Source organism: Salminus brasiliensis, chromosome 6 (assembly GCF_030463535.1).
Source record: "Salminus brasiliensis chromosome 6, fSalBra1.hap2, whole genome shotgun sequence".
NCBI lineage: Eukaryota > Metazoa > Chordata > Actinopteri > Characiformes > Bryconidae > Salminus > Salminus brasiliensis.
In genome coordinates, this window is record NC_132883.1 from 13496434 (window position 1) to 13516838 (window position 20405).

At 37.9% G+C, this 20405-nt stretch overlaps 3 protein-coding genes across 3 annotated transcripts; 2 read left to right on the top strand and 1 right to left on the bottom strand.

Annotated features, from left to right (window-relative positions):
• Nucleotides 1-1160: 1160 nt before the first annotated feature.
• On the bottom strand, nt 1161-3546 carry tmco1 (transmembrane and coiled-coil domains 1). Its single transcript, XM_072680887.1, has 7 exons — nt 3393-3546; nt 3177-3254; nt 3015-3074; nt 2845-2891; nt 2677-2744; nt 2421-2565; nt 1161-2314 (listed from the first exon to the last, which is right to left on the bottom strand). Exons 1-7 carry the CDS (start codon nt 3460-3462, stop codon nt 2216-2218), a joined length of 567 nt encoding a protein of 188 aa, XP_072536988.1. The 5' UTR covers nt 3463-3546; the 3' UTR covers nt 1161-2215.
• Nucleotides 3547-5441: 1895 nt separating this feature from the next.
• uck2a (uridine-cytidine kinase 2a) lies at nt 5442-15627 on the top strand. The gene is made up of 7 exons (XM_072681697.1): nt 5442-5688; nt 11691-11850; nt 12104-12200; nt 12313-12455; nt 12705-12802; nt 13968-14016; nt 14590-15627. The coding sequence occupies exons 1-7, from the start codon at nt 5584-5586 to the stop codon at nt 14724-14726; spliced, it is 789 nt and encodes a 262-aa protein (XP_072537798.1). The 5' UTR covers nt 5442-5583; the 3' UTR covers nt 14727-15627.
• Nucleotides 15628-17905: 2278 nt separating this feature from the next.
• Nucleotides 17906-20378, top strand: magoh (mago homolog, exon junction complex subunit). Its single transcript, XM_072681699.1, has 5 exons — nt 17906-18109; nt 19051-19109; nt 19200-19310; nt 19424-19506; nt 20162-20378. Exons 1-5 carry the CDS (start codon nt 18019-18021, stop codon nt 20259-20261), a joined length of 444 nt encoding a protein of 147 aa, XP_072537800.1. The 5' UTR covers nt 17906-18018; the 3' UTR covers nt 20262-20378.
• Nucleotides 20379-20405: the final 27 nt, after the last annotated feature.

Consider the following 20405-nt stretch of genomic DNA (forward strand, 5'->3'; position numbering starts at 1 on the left):
GTATGTTCATTGTTCAGAAAGCTTAGGAGAACTTGGCAGCTTGTGGAGGGGGTCCCAAAAATCCTCCAGCCTGTTTGGTGGCAGCACGAGATGGAGCCAGACCCAGCATCTTCTGAATGTTCTGAGGATCAATAATTTATAATTAAACCACAGACTACTTGACACTTGAATGATACTATTTCACAATGATTCTGCTTACTCAACCAACGGAAGAGCTTTTGGATTACCTGTCTGATGGACATGGTGCACAGGATGTAAAGGAAGATGAAAGAACAGTCAGTGTAGTCTTCACCCAGAAGGTTGCGGTGAGACAGGCCTTGGATGTAGGACAAAGGGACGAAAGGCAGCTTCGCTACAACACGCCCATCAAAGCTAGAACAAAAAGAGAAGAAAAAAAAATCAATACAGTGGTCAAACACAACTGTTAATAAATAAAAATAAATAAATAAAATAAAATAAAATATTTGAAAATAAATAAAAATGGCTCATATGATAGGATATTGGTCAGTACTAAATGCAAATGAGAACATCACCACAGGCAATGGAAGTGACATTCTTGATTTCAGAAATGGGACTCAGGGTTCCTATTCAGAGGTCCCAAAGGTGGACTGAACGTTGCTCCTGTCCTTGATTTTGTTTAATCTGCAAATACCACATGCTAATCAGCTCTACTGTCATATTCAGTTAAAACATGAATTGAGTTTCTTGCAAAACTGAGAAACAGAGAGAGGAAAGTAGTCATTCAACTCTTAGGATGCAGCCTTGAGCTCCTGATCTGTTCAGCCTGTTAATTTTCCCACCCTGTCAGCAGTACTGTGAATTCAACATGTGATCAATGCCGTTTACACAGTTACATGACCAGCATTACATGACCTTCGACAGCCCTTTTACCAGATTATGCAGTTGTGTTGTAAATAGGACAAGGTATTCTTCAGTGTTTCATGTGCAAGGTTCTTTCTCACACAATCAATTTGTCTCTTGGCATACACATATTACAGAGCAGCAATGTGCATGTAAACCTGACCAACACAACATAAAACATTACAGCTCATGACAATATCACTATACCCAAAACAAACTGTGTAAAAATATCATAATTAAATTCACCAACAACATAAAACAATCAACAGTGCACACTAGTGAGCCAAACTTACAATCAGTGCAATTTACCTCTTTTTATTTTTTTTGCATCACAAACCAATATAAATAAAATCAACTGCCTTGAAGTCCTTAACAGAAATTATATTATTCTTCAATATAAGATTATGAAAATAGAAAAAGTGTTACTGGACTAAAAGCACCTGCTCGCATTAAGCTTTTTTTTTTTGTTGCAACATAATTATATAAACCATCAAAATCTACATCTATATTATGCAGTGCTGCAGGATGACCCACAGTAATACAGATGATTGCAACTATGCACTATACTTAAAATTAAGACATCATGCATCTTTTACAATGAAATGGTGAAATAAACAATGTTTTCCTTTTACCCAACAGTGAATAAGTCAATATTACATTCTTTCCACTTAGCATACAGTTTGAAACAGTTCAAACCTACAATATTAACCAGAGGGCTCCTTTCAACAGCAAATCATGCTTCTAATAGCTCAAGAGCTGCATAGTTATTTAAAGCATGAAATAAAAATTTCCAATAACGGGCAAGAAGTGATTCTACTCATTTATTTGTACAAACTATGTTATCATTGGTATTTGAGACGTCTATGCAGGTTAAAATCTGGATCAGTAAATACAATTAACAGCATTTCAGACCCAAAACAAATCCTTATGACACAATTACAACTAAAGTATATTAAAATAAATGTAACTGCAATAAATACAACAGATGCAATGCTTCACACCCACAATGGATTACGGGGTTCATCCCTTGTTTTTAAAAAGAGACAGCTACCAACAGGGAGACACTACAGTTCATGTTTAGTAGTTTTAACACTGTCTTCAAACTGTATGCACAGACGAAGTAAGCTTCTTTAAGATCCTTCTAACAACTCTTTTAGACGTGGTTATTTTAAGCTATAGTAAAATCATTGCCAAATCACACAAAAAACACACAAAGTGAGGTCGCTACAAGAAGGTAGCCGCTGCCTTTAAATACTGTCCTCTCGTGTTATGGGAGTGCTGGTTGCACAGTGTGCACTAGAGGGAGCCATTTCCTCTACCCGACAGCAGAGAGTATGTTCATTGTTCAGAAAGCTTAGGAGAACTTGGCAGCTTGTGGAGGGGGTCCCAAAAATCCTCCAGCCTGTTTGGTGGCAGCACGAGATGGAGCCAGACCCAGCATCTTCTGAATGTTCTGAGGATCAATAATTTATAATTAAACCACAGACTACTTGACACTTGAATGATACTATTTCACAATGATTCTGCTTACTCAACCAACGGAAGAGCTTTTGGATTACCTGTCTGATGGACATGGTGCACAGGATGTAAAGGAAGATGAAAGAACAGTCAGTGTAGTCTTCACCCAGAAGGTTGCGGTGAGACAGGCCTTGGATGTAGGACAAAGGGACGAAAGGCAGCTTCGCTACAACACGCCCATCAAAGCTAGAACAAAAAAAGAAGAAAAAAAATCAATACAGTGGTCAAACACAACTGTCAGCATTTCCTTGTATTATTCAAGAGAGAAATGAAAATGAGTAACACTGTACCACTTACATTGAATTGAACATGCCCATTAATGCTGTAAAACAGAAGCCAATGGCAAACATGGACTTCATTCGCACCTGTAGCAGAAAATCATTTCATTTAAAGCTTCAAAAACACAACGTACAGTGGCCTTTTTTTTTTCTTTTTTTTTTGCTGTTAAGACATAAAACTTTTTACCATTGACAGATCTCTGTTATTGTTCTTGAGCTTCTCCTCCTGCCGCTCTGTTAAAAAAATAGACAGAATTAACACAAGCACCATCTATATAACCTCTAAACAATATTGCAACCTGAAAACCTGAAGGCAGTATCATAATAATTTTTAAAAATAATGTAAAAATCACATACCAATCTTTTTCTTCTGTTGACGCCCAGCAGATTCTGTAATCGTCTCCTTCTTCTTCTCCACTTAACCAAAAACACAGAGGATTAAACCAAACGAACCAGATGAACCAAATATCCTTGCGAGACTTAAAGCCAGTGATCCTGCTAATAGCAGTTCATACTTACACTTTTTGCTTTGTTTTTCTACTTCAGCCTTGAGTCTCTTGTACTTTTCTGTCCGGTACACTAACACCCATGTAATACCTAAAGATTTAGAAAAGGAAGAAGAACACAAGACTCAATTCAGCAAGAAGCCTGAAGACTTGGAGGCTAACGTTAACTACAGGTATTCGCTAGCTGGCTAGCTCGTGAAAAGCAGCACATCTCATGAAGTATACTCGCCTTCGGCCAACAAAGCCGTGCACACAGATATGAAGACAATAAGTATCGTGTCTGCGAACATAGTACTCATATTGAATTCGTTTCTGTGTGAATGTAAGCGAAGATCCAGCTAGCTGTCCACTCCGGTCAATGAGCAGCGTCAGCACTAACTGACGAAATAAACATGCGCCGCTTCTTACACTGTCATGTCGCTTACTGCCCCTAGTGGACGTGACCTACATTAACAAGATGCTTCATTTTCAAGCGGTTTAGGGATACATTTAAAACTTAATGACCATCCACATGTTATTTTGCACTTCCACTCACTCGACAATGTGTGAAGTTCACTAAAAGCAATAGGTCCATTAGGTTTGTATCTATGTTTTTATCTCAACATATTTAGGCCAATATACGTGTGAGGGAACAAGGAAGAACCACAGTCACCATTTGTGTTGCAAACATAGCAATTTGACCTTTGCTTTTAACCCAACCGTGCAGTGAACACTCACTAGTGAGCACACACATACTAGGGAGACTATGAGTACATGTACTCAGAGCAGTAGCTTCAGGATACAAAACTGGTGACCTTCCGGTCACAAGGCCAATTCTCCAACCTTCAGGCCACGGAAAACACATAGTCTTTGTGTACACTTTGCCCTGCCAGCCTCCACCTAATTTATCAATGGTCATTTTGTGACCAAAGAACACTGTCGCCGCTAAGCTAAGAGGGCTTCGGCACCCATAAATAGGACCAAAATATGGTTATTATATATGGTTATTATATATTCACAGAGGAAGAATCTGGAAGATGCTCACAGTGACTGAGCACTGAGCAGACAGCAAGGAATCTTTAAGAGGCTCAAAGGTTCCAGATCTACACAATCAACAGATTGTCCCAATAACCCTAATGCTGTTTATGTAACACATGATTTAAAGGGGTTTTGTGTTGTAAGATAAAGCATAAACACTTTCAAGTTGATCTTATCTGGAATCAGATGCAGGTTGATAAGGGCAAAACAACAACAAAACAACAAAAAAAGTCGTTTCTCTAAACGTTTTGGGATTGTTGTTAGTGCTATTTAAAGCAGAGGTAAGAACTAAAAGCAGTGGCTATCTGCTTTTAAAGTGCTTTTTACATTAAGTACACCATATTATGTCGTAAAGCGTTTACTAGCTCTACTACTGTGTCTTTGTAACTGTCGATGACTTTGCACTGATCCTGAATGTGTTTGGTAAAAGTTTGATTTACAAACTAAATGTTATATAACAGATGGACTAGATTCTGGGCAGAGATTATTAGTGTCTTGGAGCAGATCTCATAGAGCTATAAATCTTACAAGCCTAGCCTATGCCAAGAAAACTGAACTAGATAGGGCCTCCTGTTAATTTGACAGTGTTTTATAAAATACCTCTATGAACAATTAAACCAAATTAAACCAAATGAATGTCAAAACTGTGTATCTCCATTTTTACTGTTTTTGATTTACATAATGTACTAACAGTTATTTACAGTTATTGTGTAAAAATGGCAATGATTTTGATATTGGACCAATAGACCTGCTTTTCCTTAATGTCTAATATGTTTTGTATAACCTTCATTAAATTGAGTAAAGTAATTTATTATTAGTAATAAATAGTAATAAATAGTCAAAAAAGGATTTTGACTGATCTTAATCTATATCCGACCCACTAAATTCCTTGGTACAAGCACTCTCTCTCTCTCTCTCTCTCTCTCTCTCTCTCTCATTAACATACACACACACACACATATACTTGTTTTTACATCTTTCTGGGATATCATTTTGCTCTTGTATGTCTGCAGCCAATGTCTGCATTATGGACTGCAAACAAACGGCAGTCTTTCCTCTCAAATATTAAAGTTCACCCAGACAATGCTGTTTTTTCTTCTTCTCTCTATTTGCATGGCTTTGTTTGTGTTATGAGTGTTCTGCACATATGCCAATGACAAGACTGGGGGGGGCAGCCAGGTACCCCCACAACGTCAACATGCTCGTTTTACTTTTGGGGACATCTGGTCCTCGCAAACAGCTAAGCACACACACACACACACACACACACACACACACAAAGGAAAAAAGCTAGACACAACTGAAAGGCAGTGAGGAGGAGGAAGAGGAGGAGGAGCGCGATCCAGTTCCTTTGCTAAAAGCAAGCAGCCTGTCGCGCGCACAGCGGCAGCAACAACAGAAGCATGGCGGGAGACCGCGAGGCCGAGAGTCAGGAGCAGCCGCAGGAGCAGTACGACGCCCGGCAACCCTTCCTCATCGGGGTCGCTGGCGGTACGGCTAGCGGAAAGGTGGGCATTTCAGACTTGATTGTCCTCCTGATCAAAAAAGACGGATTTGTAGGAGGATGCTTCCGACCCTTCTTCATTCTTAGTGTGTGAAGGAGGACGCGGTGGCCGCGTGGGTTATGTCAGACTCACTGGTTTTCTGCTGTATGTTTCCTTGTTGTGTTCCCTTATCCTGACGTTTTCAGCTCTGTCTGCTAGGTCACCAACTAGCTATCTAACTGTACCACTGCAGTCAGTTGGGTAGGCATTTCCATTTTAGCGCATTTAATTTGTGCTTTATAATATATGAACTTTTCTAGTTCATTTTCCTAAAACTACCTCAACTAAAGTATTACATTATTTTTGCATCCAGTTTACCACCCTGTTGTGGTTTTATGGCCATGCGTGTCTGACCCACAGGAACTGGAAGCGACACACAGCTCAACTTATTAATACGTGTTAGCAAGGAACCATTTTGTCCACGTCTACCCGATTATTCAGCATCTCTTATGTGTATATTCCAGATATCCAAGCTGTTGCTAAAATGTGATGCAGGAGTCGTTAGCTTTTGTTGTTGCTCGCTTTGTGCATCGGGCCCGGTTCGCCAGCCATCCCGCAGATTCCTCATATTCATTTGCCGGACATGAACCCTTAGTGTCACCTCGGCACACCAGTGGTTTATCAATCCAACAAAGTCAAGACATTTGCATAAATAAAAAAATGCATAAATCGTTTGTACAGTCGACTGGTCTGTGGTAGAGCTGATGGTTAGTGTAGTACATTTGTAACATTTTTCTTGGCGCTCACGTTCACAAAGCACAGTGGCCCCCTTTGTTTGATTAGTAACATCGTGTTTACAGCGAACTAAGCAAGAATTTTCTTCTGTATTAAGATGTTTGACTCAAGCTCAAGAGCTCAATAGTGCTTAAAAGTGTGCGGAGTTGTTGGGGTGAACGATAATGAGGTCACTGGAGTGAATGGATTTGTCACTCTGGCTCAGTTGGCCCATGACATGCTTGATGGCGCGTGTGTCGTCAGCGGGTGAAATCCTTTTGAATAGTTCGAATCCTTTAATATATATCAATATATATCGATATCTATATCTATATATATATATATATTAAAGGATTCGAACTATTCAAATCCTATATATGTATGTGTATTATATATATGTGTGTGTGTGTATGTATGTATATGTGTGTGTGTGTGTATATATATATATATATATATATATATATATATATATATATATATATACACACAATGGTGGTTTTATTTATGTTTTAAGTGTTGGAGAATAGTCATAACACCAGCTGCCAGGTGGCCTTTTCTGCATCCCTACACTGCTTTCAGACTGCAAAGCAGGAAGTGCAGTTTGTATTTTGTAGTTACTGATATTGCTTCTTATCTAGACCCAGTCTAGATGTTCCTACTAGCTCTAAGTTATGCTGGAATGTTGTGTCTTCGTTGTACTTATGTAAGGACACAATGTTGACACGACCTGGAGAATATTTAATATTTATTTTAGTACTACTTTCACTCACCACTTCCCGGTATAGCCTGAAAACGAAGGATATGTCCTGCACTTATCAGTGCTGTTTTTCACTTGTGTTCCAAAAAAGTGAACCTTGGAATTTCTGGATGTTCTTCGGCCCCCTTTTCATTAATGACAATACATCATACTGCTGGTATCCGGTTTAGCCTAGGTGGCATTGGCATTAGATCTCTGAACTGCAGAGTAGCTTGTTGGGTACACAAAAGGGCCTCAGACTGAGCCAGAGAATGTTTAGTCAGCACTGGCATGGGTTGGACAGTTTTTTTTTTTTTTTGTCTGCCCTGCAAGGTTAAGTCTGTGTCTGCAGTAATGAGTGATGACAGTCCAGGGCAGGAGTTTCCCACCTCACAACAGATCTGTCCTGCTCTGGCATTTTCACTGATGGGGGTCAATAGGGGCAGTGGGGGCCTATCATATAAAAGGCTAATTCCCTAGCATTACTGTCTTTTTTGTTCTCTAGAATAAGGGGCTTGACAGATCATTAGCTGTTTTACGTTGGTCTACGTAGGAGCTGAAGCACAGAATAAAATATGTGTAAAACTTAATGTAACTTATGATGCATTTAAATTATGTAAATGTAAATGATGTATATAAAAGTTACCAAGCTTACCAAGTATGTGTCTCAGATAAGACAAAGTGTAAGACTATGCAAAGGCCTTGATCTTGTTAATACAAAGAATTATTAGCTTCTATGGGATTTTCTGTAAAGTCTAAGGTGGCCATGTCTGTTTATCTTAAAACATGCTGGGAGCACATGTTTATAATTGCTTACAAAAAGCCAGGAACAGCTTGAGAGTGCTTGCGGATTATGTGTTAAATGGATTGGGACAGGCAGTGCTGCAGCTGGTAAAAGCTCTGGGTTGAACAGGGCTAAAACAGAAAGGCCTGATGAATTCTGAGGAGTCTAGTTTCTGAATTTCTCTTTTTGTAATATGTTTATTGTAAACATGAGGCTGCAATAACTAATCGATGTTGTCAATCATTAATAATGGAAAATGGTCCATTTTTGTTATTGATTAGTTGCCTTGAGAATGTTTGCATGTACCATTGTGCATCAAGTCTGAAAGAGTGAGAGGTCTTATCAGGAGATCATCGGTTCAATCTCGAGGATGCCACAGCTATCCATGGTGTTCGAAAAGATGTGATGATTTGCTTGATATGACTCAAAGGAAGCATGTGCTAGCCTTCATTCTTTCAGTGCTGGTAGAAGTTTTTGATGGGGGAGTTCTAATTAGTAAGTGGAATTTAGAAATTACTTAATTGAGGAGAAAATTTGGAGAATTCAAAGATAAAACAAAACAGCAGATGTTTATCATAAGAGAAGTGTAAATTACTGAGGTAGCAAAATTGTGCTATGGTCAAAAGTGTTACAAAACACATAGAAACTGGTTACTTTATCTTTGCCACTTCATTTGAATAGCATTGGAAAGTTCTCATGGAGCCGGTATACCTCCATAACACTGTTATAAGCTTTGTTTTGTCTTTGTTGAATTGTTTTTTTTTACCATTCAAATATTCAAATATGAATAAATATGAAAATTATTGCCAATTAACTGACTATTTGTTGATTAATTCACATGGATGTTCAAATATCAAAATATAGGCGTTTTCAGCTGTACAGTACAGCCTGCCACATAGTTAATTTAGATTAGCTTACTATTTAATTTAGTTTATCGGTCACACATTTTATGGTGGTGAGGCCTTACAATGGCCTTATAATGCTTCTTGAATTAGCGATTGCATTTATTAAATCTATTATTGACAAAACATGTACATACAGCCCAGGTCTTACAGTCTGCCCAGCTGTTAGCATGCTGTAGACACATGTTTAAAATACTTTATTAAATGAGTGGCATGCATTGTACAGTCACAAGAATATTTAAATATTATGCCACAGAACTTATCAAGGCAATGTAGAGGCAACAAGGTTCTGTAAGGCGTCCATTTATTCCAAGGCTGACAGAATTCTGTTGCATTTTCTATTTCAGAAACCACCCACACACACAATCCGGACATACTGCACTGTTAGAAAGAATGTCCAGATCTTGTAATTCAGTCTCAAAGTTGTCACACTTTCATATACAAATATATAATAGAAATGATAATCATAATCACAATCTTGCTTATATTAAAGTGTCTTTAAATGTGTTAAACAAGCATGCTTATAACAGTCCAAGCAGAGGTATAGAGGTAGACTGCTTCTGTTTGTTTTTGAAGTTTGTATAATTACATCAGATATAACTGAGCCACACTGCAACATCCCTGTTATCAGCCATGTAAAGCAGTTCACCCCACGCCAAAAAATAAAAGTAATAAAATAATAATAATTAAAAAAAATGCCCGGGAGCATGATGCTTTCAAAAAAATCATGTGTGCATGGAAGACCAAAATGCGAAGAAAAGACACGTTTTCAGAGCGAATCTAGTGAATTAGCGGCAACCAACGTGATAGCCCTGATCTAGCTGTGTACTGTACCCATTCAGCCAGTGCTGCTTATACTGTTTACGACTGTGCCCTCCATCATGTTGGGCCTAAAGAATATTTCTTGCTTTTGCCTCTGAGAATGTGCATGTAGTTAAAGTGCAAATAGATTTTAATACAAGGTCCTCGTATACATTTTAGTTTTACCATACAGATACAGTTATACTCAGTTATATATAGCATTCCCCATTTTAAGGATGCACAAATGTTTGTGATTACTAAGGTGTGTTTAATTACTTGGTTAACGCAGGTATGACAGTACTTTAATCCTCTCTACCAGATTCTAGGCTTTTGGTTACTTTTGAGGTCGGCTTTTGCTGGTTTGTCAATTTTGTAAAAAACATTCTAAGTCTAAGAAACAAATAAAACAGTAAGAGACTATTCTAGTCAAACTTTCGATTAACAAAATCAGCAGTAAGAAGAAGCTTTAAAGTATAAAAGGAATGGTAGATATATGAGACTAAGGATAACTTGTATGAAAGTGATGGCAGTAAGGAAGGTGTGGAAAGGAAAATGAACTATCCAGGATCAAATGATTACCAACTTCTCTGCAAAATTTGGTAGTGGTACAGTTATGGCCTGAGGCTGGATAGCTGTTACAGGTACTGGCTAATTCTTCTTCACTGACTTTTGAAAAAAACAATTACTGAGTGTTTTTTCACCTCTCTATCTTTCAGTCATGTGATGCAAACTGAACAGATTTTGCTTCATTATCAATGTTCAAACAGTGTTGATGGCGTTTTGCAGCATACACTGTACCTTACTGATTGTCATGATCTCATACAATGTCGGTGCAGTATGAAAGCAGTGTGATGTTATTACACATGCATTGCAGTTGTTATTTAAGGGTCAGTGTATATTAATGATGATGATGATGATGAGAAAAAGAACAATGACAACAAGAAGAACTGTGAAATATTGTACACTGTGATACTGTAAAGACGTTATTATATCATTAAAATTTCATACTGTTGTAACCCTAATCAGATTTTCTTTTTTATATTGTCCTGAACCTGAGCAATACACTGCATAAGTACATTTATCAGACTGTACCCAAATGAGCATGGCCAGGGTCAGGCTCAGTGGATGGTCTAAGAGTGGGAAAGTATTGCTGATTAAAAGTTGATGGTACAAAATTTTGTTTTTACTGTGAAGAAATACTGTATCTACATTATAATTAGAGAGAAGGGCTCTGTTTAAGACCTAAAATTTAGACTTTATAAGAATTGGTGCTGCACATTCTGTAATGTCAAGGACAAGAAGAATTGTTGCCTGCAATTCAAGTGAATTCACTGAACAGAAAATGACTTTCACACAATAATAAAAAGGACATGAAAACCAAGGCAGCATGCAGTGTATGTCTGTGCCATTGCAAACACCCCACTTCAATATCTTGGAGACGGAGAGGACATTAGATTCAAACACACACAAAAAAGTAAATATTACAGACATGACATCCACACGTGACTGCTCACACACTCATCATATACTCAATTTTGTACAGTAAGGCAAAAGCAAATAAGGTTGTTAATGCTTACTCTGTTTTGTAATTAGGCATTTTAATCTCAGTTGTGAGTTGATTTTACTGAGGTAGTATAGTATAATAGTGGTTTAGGTAATAGTATGTATTCAAGTAATAAATATTTATAATTCCATGCTACAGGCATTGCAAGGTCAACTCTACATTTTGACTCTCAGTTTAACCTCCCTACTAAGACTGGTAGGGATGTAAAGGGGTCAGTAATTGAGGATGGTGAATTATAGCATTCGTGATGTACATGGGTCAAATTCAAAAGGGACTGAACTCTAATACTCTGGGATTCATTACTTTGTAATGTAATTACTGCATGATTAGTATTTTTTAAGTTGAATAGCATCTTTAATAAATGGGATACAAAGTGCAGTGCTTTACATTAGATTTAATGAAGCCAAAACGGTTGGAAAAGCTATCTGAATAATATTTGTTTTTTCCATTATTGTTTTACCTTAGTCATCAGTCTGTGGGAAGATCATGGAGCTTCTTGGCCAGAATAAGATTGACCATCACCAAAGGCAGGTTGCAATCCTCAGTCAGGACAGCTTCTACAAGGTGCTTACCTCAGAACAGAAGGCCAAGGCTCTTAAGGGGCAGTTTAATTTTGACCACCCAGGTAAGAGAACTAAAGTGCAACTCAGTTAAATAGAATTGATAAGCCATTAGAGCTGATAAGCACAGAATTGTCTATGTGGGCACATCACAAAACGTTAGGCATCTGTAGTATCTTACTTTGGCAGATGTTTGAGAGTGCCAGTTTGCCATTACGCTCACCTTGTAGCACTTTAGCACTTCATCCTAGGGATTACCCAACCCATAGATCAGACATCCTTTTTAGAAACTCAGACCTTGCCTTCTCCTGTCTTCAGATGCATTTGACAACGAGTTGATTGTGAAGACTTTGTGGGATATCATGGAGGGAAGAACAGTTCACATCCCAGTTTATGACTTTGTTACCCATTCAAGGTCAGTTCCTGTTGCTTCTTTACACACTATTAATGTTGATTGGTGTTCTTTAATGATGAGGTATTTTTGCCATTTGGTAATTTTTTATGCTTTGGGCTGTATTTTTCTGCAGGAAAGAGGAAACAGTCACTGTGTACCCAGCTGACGTGGTGTTGTTTGAGGGCATTCTAATGTTCTACTCACAGGAGATCCGGGACCTGTTTCAGATGAAGCTGTTTGTGGACACAGACGCAGATACACGTCTCTCTCGCAGAGGTGAATTAGAAAGAAAGACTTTAGTTTACAGATGGACGTCAAGCACAAAATAATTGTCTGCAGTACAAATTCAAGCACAAAAATGAAAAATAAGATTAATAACTGAATAAAATTGGTTACTGTTTGTATGATGTTTTTTGAAGACATTTTGGCTGTACCATTTTTACAATTTTTCCACTTGCTGCATTCTTAAGTTGTTTCATTTTATTTCATTATTTGTCTTTTCCTTCCTTTTTGTTTCTTCGTTAGTCTTGAGAGATATCAGTGAGCGAGGACGGGACCTGGAGCAAGTCCTAAACCAGTATATCACTTTTGTGAAGCCTGCCTTTGAAGAGTTCTGCCTGCCAGTGAGTTTGCAGTATTTTCTACTGAACCACTGTGTATTGATCTTTTATCTTCACTCTTGTTTGGTGGCACTTGTTTTATTGATTGAGATGACACATAAGTAATAATTAATGTTATTTTCTATCTTAAGAAGGAAATAATATCTTGAACATTTTGATGATAACAGTGGATTTGGCAAATCCTAAATCTAGTGAAACACATTTGAGTCTGGAAGGTCTACACTAAAGTCTGGTTACTTATTGTCTATATTTGGACATATTTGGCTTTGAAATTAATGAACTCACTTTCTGTGTACTAGTAATCTATGCTAAAGGAATGTGCTGCAAATGTGGCATAGCTTTTTTTTTGTTTGGACTGCATTGTTTTTTTCTCATTTATTAACTTGGTTTCTAAAGAATCAATCAAGCAATCAGCAAATACACGTCTTACAGTTAACTGTCAAGTGCACAAAACAGAATTTAAAGAAACTAAAAGCAAACTGTTAAGCAACAATTTATGAACTAGAATGCTGTTGCAGGTATCATTCTGATTAGAGATTAATGCTAATGCTGTTGCAGTGATAGAAATGATATAGATCACTCAGCACTATCTGTGGTTATTGTGTTTTTCTATTCAGTTGAACTGTCTTTGTGTATAGTAGTGAGCTTCAGGTTATAACCACAGTTCCTCCTTTCTGTAGCAGGTGTTACTTTTGATGCATTATCTCCAAGCTTTTACGGTTTTTCACTAGTACACCTGCTGTGTGAGCAGCTAACATTGTTTCGTTTTTCATTTTCATCTAGAGTGTCATTCTACTATAGTCCAACTTTAAATATGCAGCACTTTTTCTTAAGTTTGGTTATTGTTTTATAGCATCCGATGAATGTTTCAGTCAATATTTGCTCCCAGTGTAGGCTGCAGAAGTATTTGGTTGTGCAGGTACTTGAATGAAGCATGTAAATACAAGTCTTGTCATAAAATATATTTTTATTGCTATTTGTAGGACCAATTGAAAGCATTTCTAAATTCAAACATAAGATAAGATTTCAAGGAATCAGTTTTACAAAGAATGTACCTGGCATAATTCCAGAAAGGAACAGGTTGTGAACTGGAGCTCACTTGTCTTGATCCTGTTCCCAGAAGCAAAAACTTGTTTGTGTTTTTTTCTTTCCTTTTTTTTATTCTCAGACAAAGAAATATGCTGATGTGATCATCCCAAGGGGAGCTGATAATCTAGGTGAGATTAGTTTAGTGTGAATGTGGGTGTCTGTTATTTTATTTCTCCGTCCAGACTGGCGATTGGACACAGCTTGACCATGGAACTGCAGAAATGTTTTGGAACCAACTATCGCCTATTCTGTTTTGGAATGCTCTGGGATGTTTTGATGGCGCCTAGCAAGGCCATTCTCAGATTCTGCCATGTGTGAACATGTTCTTCGTTAGTTGCCTTGCCCTTTTTCCCTCCTTCTAATAGGTGTTAGTCATTAGGCTCAATAGATCGCTGGGCTTCGTTTAATGGGAGATATTTTGTTGTTCATGTGGTAAACAAGCTCAGTTTAACATGCTTGTGACATGCACGAGTAAACCTGCTGTCTTGACGTCATACAAACTCATTACTAAAAGTAAGCAATGCTGATGTCAATCCAAATCAGAACTCAAAGTGCAGTGGTAGCAGATGTTTTGACCATTTTGCTAGGTGTGTTTTATGTAGTTATAGTGTCACTCTTTGACTTTACCAACTTTACCACCTTTATTCTATTACGTTGACATAGTCTCTCTTATAACAATCCTAAATTTTGTTTGTTTTCAGTTGCCATAAATCTGATAGTGCAGCACATTCAGGACATTCTAAACGGTGGTCTGACCAAACGACTGAACGGTTGTCTCAACGGGCATAGTGCTCCACGGAAGCGGCAGCCGTCAGAGTCCAGCAGCAGGCCACACTGATACCCCGCCCCCTCACCCCTCTCCTAAACAAAGTGGGAATAAGAGCAAGACAGCAGTGAAGGACTGCTGGAGAGGAGGGCAGGAGGCTGACCTGTAGATACTTGCAATTAGCAAACACTGTATGTAAAACAGTTAAGAAATTCAAGAAATGCCTTCTTTGATTTTGTACTGTTATTGTTCTATGTCCTTTTTTATTGTCTGCTGCAATTTTGTGGGATAATTGTTCCTTGTCAAACCTGTTCTGTCTTATTTATTTATGAATATTTTAACCCCCTTCCCCCCTTATTTTGAAAAGTATTTGTAAGTAATAGAGGAGAATGTGCAGGTGACTACAGTTTTGCCAAATAGACCTAGCTGGTAAAGTTGTAATAACTTGAACAGTGGTAAATTGGAAATTTGACCTTTTAGAGGTGAAAATACAAAGTTATGTTCCAGGATATTTCCAAATAATTTCTATATGTATGTATATGTGTGTGTATACATACATTAATACATACATACATACAATATATATGTCGGCACTTTCTTTTTGGTGTTAGCAACTATTACAACAGTAAGTGCACGCTGATTGTTGCTCCTAAGGAAAGATAAATATCTTTATGCTACATTTCAGCAAATGTCCATCTTCTCTTCAAGTCAGGGCTCAACATGTACTGTAAAGAAAAGGAGCAGCAGCCGGTTACAAAATGTGGCTCTGCCGTATTAATGTGATAGACACTCAAAGCCGGAGAGAATTTGGAGATTCTCCACTCCTATGCAGCATGTGAAAAGGCAGGTTTCTCTAACACAGATTAAATAAGTCCAATAACTTGTATCAGAATATGTAACTTTACTGTATTTGAGAGTGTGCCCATTCATTTTCAACATGTTCACTGGCAGATAAAAAATAATTGACCTGAAATTAATTTTCTTTTTTTTTTATGGAATTTAATTTACTATTTAATATTTAGGGTCATGGTGCTCCATGCATTGAAAACTACTGACATCACAGTGTTTTGCCTGCATGTCTTTAGCAGATCATTAACTTTCTTTATTTTGGTTTAGTGTTTTACACTACTGACTACTTTTTTACCTAGCGATATGAGGCTTACACCATGATGCCACTTCTAATCACTCTAAGTTTTTTTTGTAATACAACAAAACAAAATCACCAAAGAATCCATTTGGCATTACTTTTTTTTTTTAGACAGTTAAAGGTGTGCACAATGCTCACTTTTCTCTCTCGCTCAGGATTCTAGTGCTAACTCCCATCTTCCAAGATATTCTACAGAGGTTGCTTCAGGGACTAGTTCAGTGTACTAGTGGCTTTTCATTTTCCCTGTAAGGGCTTAGTATTGATTTTATTTTCAAAACACTCTTCTCTGAGGGTAGATTAAAAAAGGGAACCCATGACCACAACTTATTTGTTGTTGTTTTTTTTTGTTTTGTTTTGTTTTGTTTTTAATTAAAATAAGATGACCCTCAGGAAATTCCCAGTATGACCAATTTTCTTTCTGGTTGGGCGAACCCATTTCCCATTACACTGCTGCTACAATACAGGGTATTTCATAAATCTACAAGTGTATTTAATGTGATTGTAGACTCATAATCCATAACCATGGTGTTCTAAAGGGGCCAGAGTCCAATAAAAAAGTGCCCTGCTATTAGGGCCAGATAGAGAACGTTATGTTGTGACTTGGTTACTTAAAAATTTCTAGATTTTTGGCCTGACCTTAGTAGACACAAGTTGTGTAAATAATTGCATTTGCTCTTTGGGACTGCTTATGTTTTATGTACAGTATTTAATGTCTCTATGGATCTATGTGTTGTGGTATTATCGTTACCAACTGCCATTACCTATCTCCTAACTCGCCTGCCTCAGGCATGTACTGCTTGTATACATCTACACATACTCATGCAAGACATGCACACCTTAATCAGGTTTACCCATAGTTTGGTTTCTAAACATGCCGGCTTTTGGGGAAAAAATGCAAAATGCCTTACAACGACTGCTACTGACCATATTCATGACCACAGTGATAAAAGTTAACATTCAACAGAACCATGATGGGACTGTTACAGTCTGCTCACAATCCTAGATTATTTCACAGGATGCAAAATTACAGAAACACTTGATTTCATTGTAACGTGTGGAGTTCTCTATGATGGTTGCTGTTTTTGTAAACAAATTAATTATTGTGCAATGCAATTATTGACTCAAATGCAAATTTTGTATGGATTTTCCTAGACTATGTGACTGTATGTATAAATGTGGATATTCCCAAATTGGAAAATGTATGCTTTTTAAAAGCTCACATATATGATGTTACGTCTGATGGACTAGGTATCTTTCCCTAATATTAAATGAGCAATCCCCTTGTAGTGAAAGCTGAAGCATGTGGTAGATTTATTTATGCAGATAAGGTTCCAGTTGTTTTTGAATGTTTGGTCTACCAGTATAGTCATTGGAACCAGTAGTTCTGCAATCAGAAAGCTTGCAAGCAGCACAGAAACTGTTAAAATAATCAGTAGGCTACTGCTTCCAAAATATTTAATGAGTTTAATATGGGTCGCTCTTCACTGTAGGCGTCTCCATGATCGCTATATATCGTATAAATGTATAAACGACTTATATAAGTTGTATAAAATGAAATAATGAAATGGAATTCATTGAAAAACTAACTGAATAAATTTTTGTACCTTGCATGTTTTCTGCCTACATTGTCCATGTACGCATCTGCAAAGGATCCAGACAACCCTTCTAATTAGTCAAATCAGCTGCTTTGAGCTGCACACATACAGAATGGGATGCTCTGGAGCAGCCGCACATATGTTCACCCTGTCCAAAGTCGGCTGGAAGGTTGTAAATTTCACCAAAGGGAAGGGCTAGGAGTGTCTCTGCAGTGATGGAGCTCCATCCAGACCCTAAAGAACCATTCAACATCAGTACACGTCCTTACTAATGCTCTAACGGGTTAATGCAGCACCCTTGCAGCAATGTTTCAACGTCTATTGTAAAGCCTTTACGGCTGGGCAAATGGGGGGCAACCCTTCTATAAGATCCTTGATTGATCCTTGAAGACGCGTTGCGTTGCTGCAAACCTCTATCATATTGTCCCTGAGTGTCAGACTGCCCCCGTGTGCTGGTCGCCGGCAACTACGAGCGCCTTTTAATCGTCATCAAAATGCGACGTTATGACGTCAAAAGGCGACGCTGTAAGCGCGAGTTGCTAATCGGCGGTTCAATTGGGGAGTCGTGAGGATTCGTCGCATTACGCCTGGTTGCAGTGTTGCGGACTTTATTAACACAGTTATGTCCACCAGCGACTTCTATTTACGGTACTATGTCGGCCACAAGGGAAAGTTTGGACACGAGTTTCTGGAGTTTGAGTTTAGGCCGGACGGTAAGTCGCTCGGAGCACGGTTCTGCTAAGCTAACTCTATATAGCCAGCGTGCTAACAGTGCTGAGCGCCGCCTGGGTGAACAGCTTCAGGCCTGAAAATCCTGTTCGACTCGAACTTTAGAGAAGGGTGAAAGGTTTCTGTTTGTTTGTTGTAATTTAATCAACACAGTTTAGAGGTTGAGCTTGCATTATCAAAATACACTGGAATACTTGGTTTGGGTTTGAGTTCTCTTTCAGAGAAAGGGGTCCAGTCATGCAAGTGGCCAGCCAGCCTGCTTTAGCTGTGTAACACAAAGATGTAGAAGAGAAAATAACCTTACTGCAGTTCGATCATACCACCTGTAATATATATTATATTGCCGTTAAATTTCTTGCTATGTGTTTAAACACATTGATTAACATTGTTTTGATTGCTGGGTTGCGTGAATCCCTCAACGTTTGAACATCCACAGAAACATTGATCAGGAAACCGTGGTGCGTTAAGGTTGCTCGCGCCGGTGCACGGTTACCTCTTTAAAGCCTGACCTATCAGATAAATGCTGGAAAACTCAAATTCTATTAAGTTTAAAATCATGCTCTATAAAACTTCTGTTTTGTATCATTCCATGCATCTGTAATTCATTAATTCATCAGATATTTAAAACGCATCTTATTTTTATTTTGAAATGTAATTTATATTTATGAATTATTGAATGTATACAAAATCAAATTAAGTTTCACACTGATGCTGTCAAATGTAATACACTTGGCTTTAAAGGGTTTAAACATTTCCAAATAACAGGATGTACCCTACTGCCTACCTAATCTAGTCCCTACTGTTAAACTGGTGTAGTTTGAGGTGTTTATGGGATGGTGCACATCTAGAAGATGTTTGCATTGAACATGACAGTATTACAGATTTATCTACTGTATTATGAGGAATATTTTCTATTTTTGTGCAGGAAAGCTTCGATATGCCAACAACAGCAACTATAAAAATGATGTCATGATCAGAAAGGAGGTAAGAGAACCCTTGTGCACAAATGTTTGTCAAACTAATGTTTTAGTGTTTGAAAGGAATGGTTTTAAGTGAATGTTTCATCTGTCTTAGGCTTACGTTCACAAAAGCGTGATGGAGGAGCTGAAGAGGATCATTGACGACAGTGAAATTACCAAGGAAGATGATGCATTGTGGCCTCCTCCTGATAGGGTCGGAAGACAGGTTTGTCTGCAACCAGGACACTTGATTTTCCTCACAGTACAAGGAAAACTGTCATTTCACATATTTGGCAAGGTTTTGGTATTTTAGTTGCTTTTCTTTTTTTTTTTTCCTAGGAGCTGGAGATTGTCATTGGCGATGAACACATCTCTTTCACAACTTCCAAAATCGGATCTTTGATCGATGTCAACCAGTCTAAGTAAGAGCTGCACCAATGCCTAAATATGTTGCATGACCCCAACACTATTAGCAGTCTTGTAGAGTCATAAATGGTAGCATTGTAGTGGGGATGGGGGATGGTTCGCTTAGATGCCTGTGGTTTATGTTGTATTCAAACTTCATACAAAAACTGTACCTGAAGTTGTTTAGAAATAGACCAAGACCCACCCAGTCCAGCAGTCTTGGTCTGCTTGTTTGGTGTGCACCAGGGTTTGTCTTTATCTAACCAATGCTGACCAGTATAAACACACCTTTTGAAGCTTTTATAAATGTAGTCTGTCTGTGGCATTAATATTGTTTAGGCACTTCTCACTCACTTTGTGTTTTGATAGTGTATTAGAAACATGAACAATGTAGGACAGCCTTTTACAAAGTTCATAAATGGATATTATTGCTTGCACACAATTCAGAGTGAAATCCTATGTTCACCTACAAGCAAGTTGTTTACGACAATCAGATAATCAGTTGGCAAATTTTCAGCTATTGTCTTATTATAGCCATTTTCTTGTATGGATTGTTTTTGGTTCCATGCTGTACCTGTAACGTAATTGTGGCCTTGCATGCAAATTTTTTTTTTTTTTTTTTTTTTTTTTTTTAAACAGATTTAAAAATTAATTGGTTTTCTTACTCCTTAGGGACCCAGAAGGCCTCAGAGTGTTCTATTACCTGGTACAAGACCTCAAGTGTCTTGTCTTCAGTCTCATTGGCCTGCACTTCAAGATCAAGCCTATCTAAGTTACAACAGTTTTTAATCTGTGACAGTTATTTTACTTTGTTTTGCCTCTTTCTCAGCATTTGTAAATTTCTGGTTTATCTGCTGTTTTTCTCTTTTTTAATAAATGATTCAGTTAATTTCAGATTTTTTTTTAAAGGTATCAA

What these genes read in the sequence shown, in the direction of transcription:
- magoh (XM_072681699.1), top strand. Translation starts at nt 18,019, where the DNA reads ATGTCCACCAGCGACTTCTATTTACGGTACTATGTCGGCCACAAGGGA. An exon ending in GTTTGAGTTTAGGCCGGACG is followed by an intron (nt 18,110 to 19,050) that starts GTAAGTCGCTCG and finishes ATTTTTGTGCAG; the next exon opens with GAAAGCTTCGATATGCCAAC. An exon ending in CTGATAGGGTCGGAAGACAG is followed by an intron (nt 19,311 to 19,423) that starts GTTTGTCTGCAA and finishes TTTTTTTCCTAG; the next exon opens with GAGCTGGAGATTGTCATTGG.
- tmco1 (XM_072680887.1), bottom strand. Translation starts at nt 3,462, where the DNA reads ATGAGTACTATGTTCGCAGACACGATACTTATTGTCTTCATATCTGTG. An exon ending in TCAACAGAAGAAAAAGATTG is followed by an intron (nt 2,892 to 3,014) that starts GTATGTGATTTT and finishes TTTTTTTAACAG; the next exon opens with AGCGGCAGGAGGAGAAGCTC. An exon ending in GCACCATGTCCATCAGACAG is followed by an intron (nt 2,315 to 2,420) that starts GTAATCCAAAAG and finishes ATTGATCCTCAG; the next exon opens with AACATTCAGAAGATGCTGGG.
- uck2a (XM_072681697.1), top strand. Translation starts at nt 5,584, where the DNA reads ATGGCGGGAGACCGCGAGGCCGAGAGTCAGGAGCAGCCGCAGGAGCAG. An exon ending in GTTTAATTTTGACCACCCAG is followed by an intron (nt 11,851 to 12,103) that starts GTAAGAGAACTA and finishes TCCTGTCTTCAG; the next exon opens with ATGCATTTGACAACGAGTTG. An exon ending in TACACGTCTCTCTCGCAGAG is followed by an intron (nt 12,456 to 12,704) that starts GTGAATTAGAAA and finishes TTTCTTCGTTAG; the next exon opens with TCTTGAGAGATATCAGTGAG.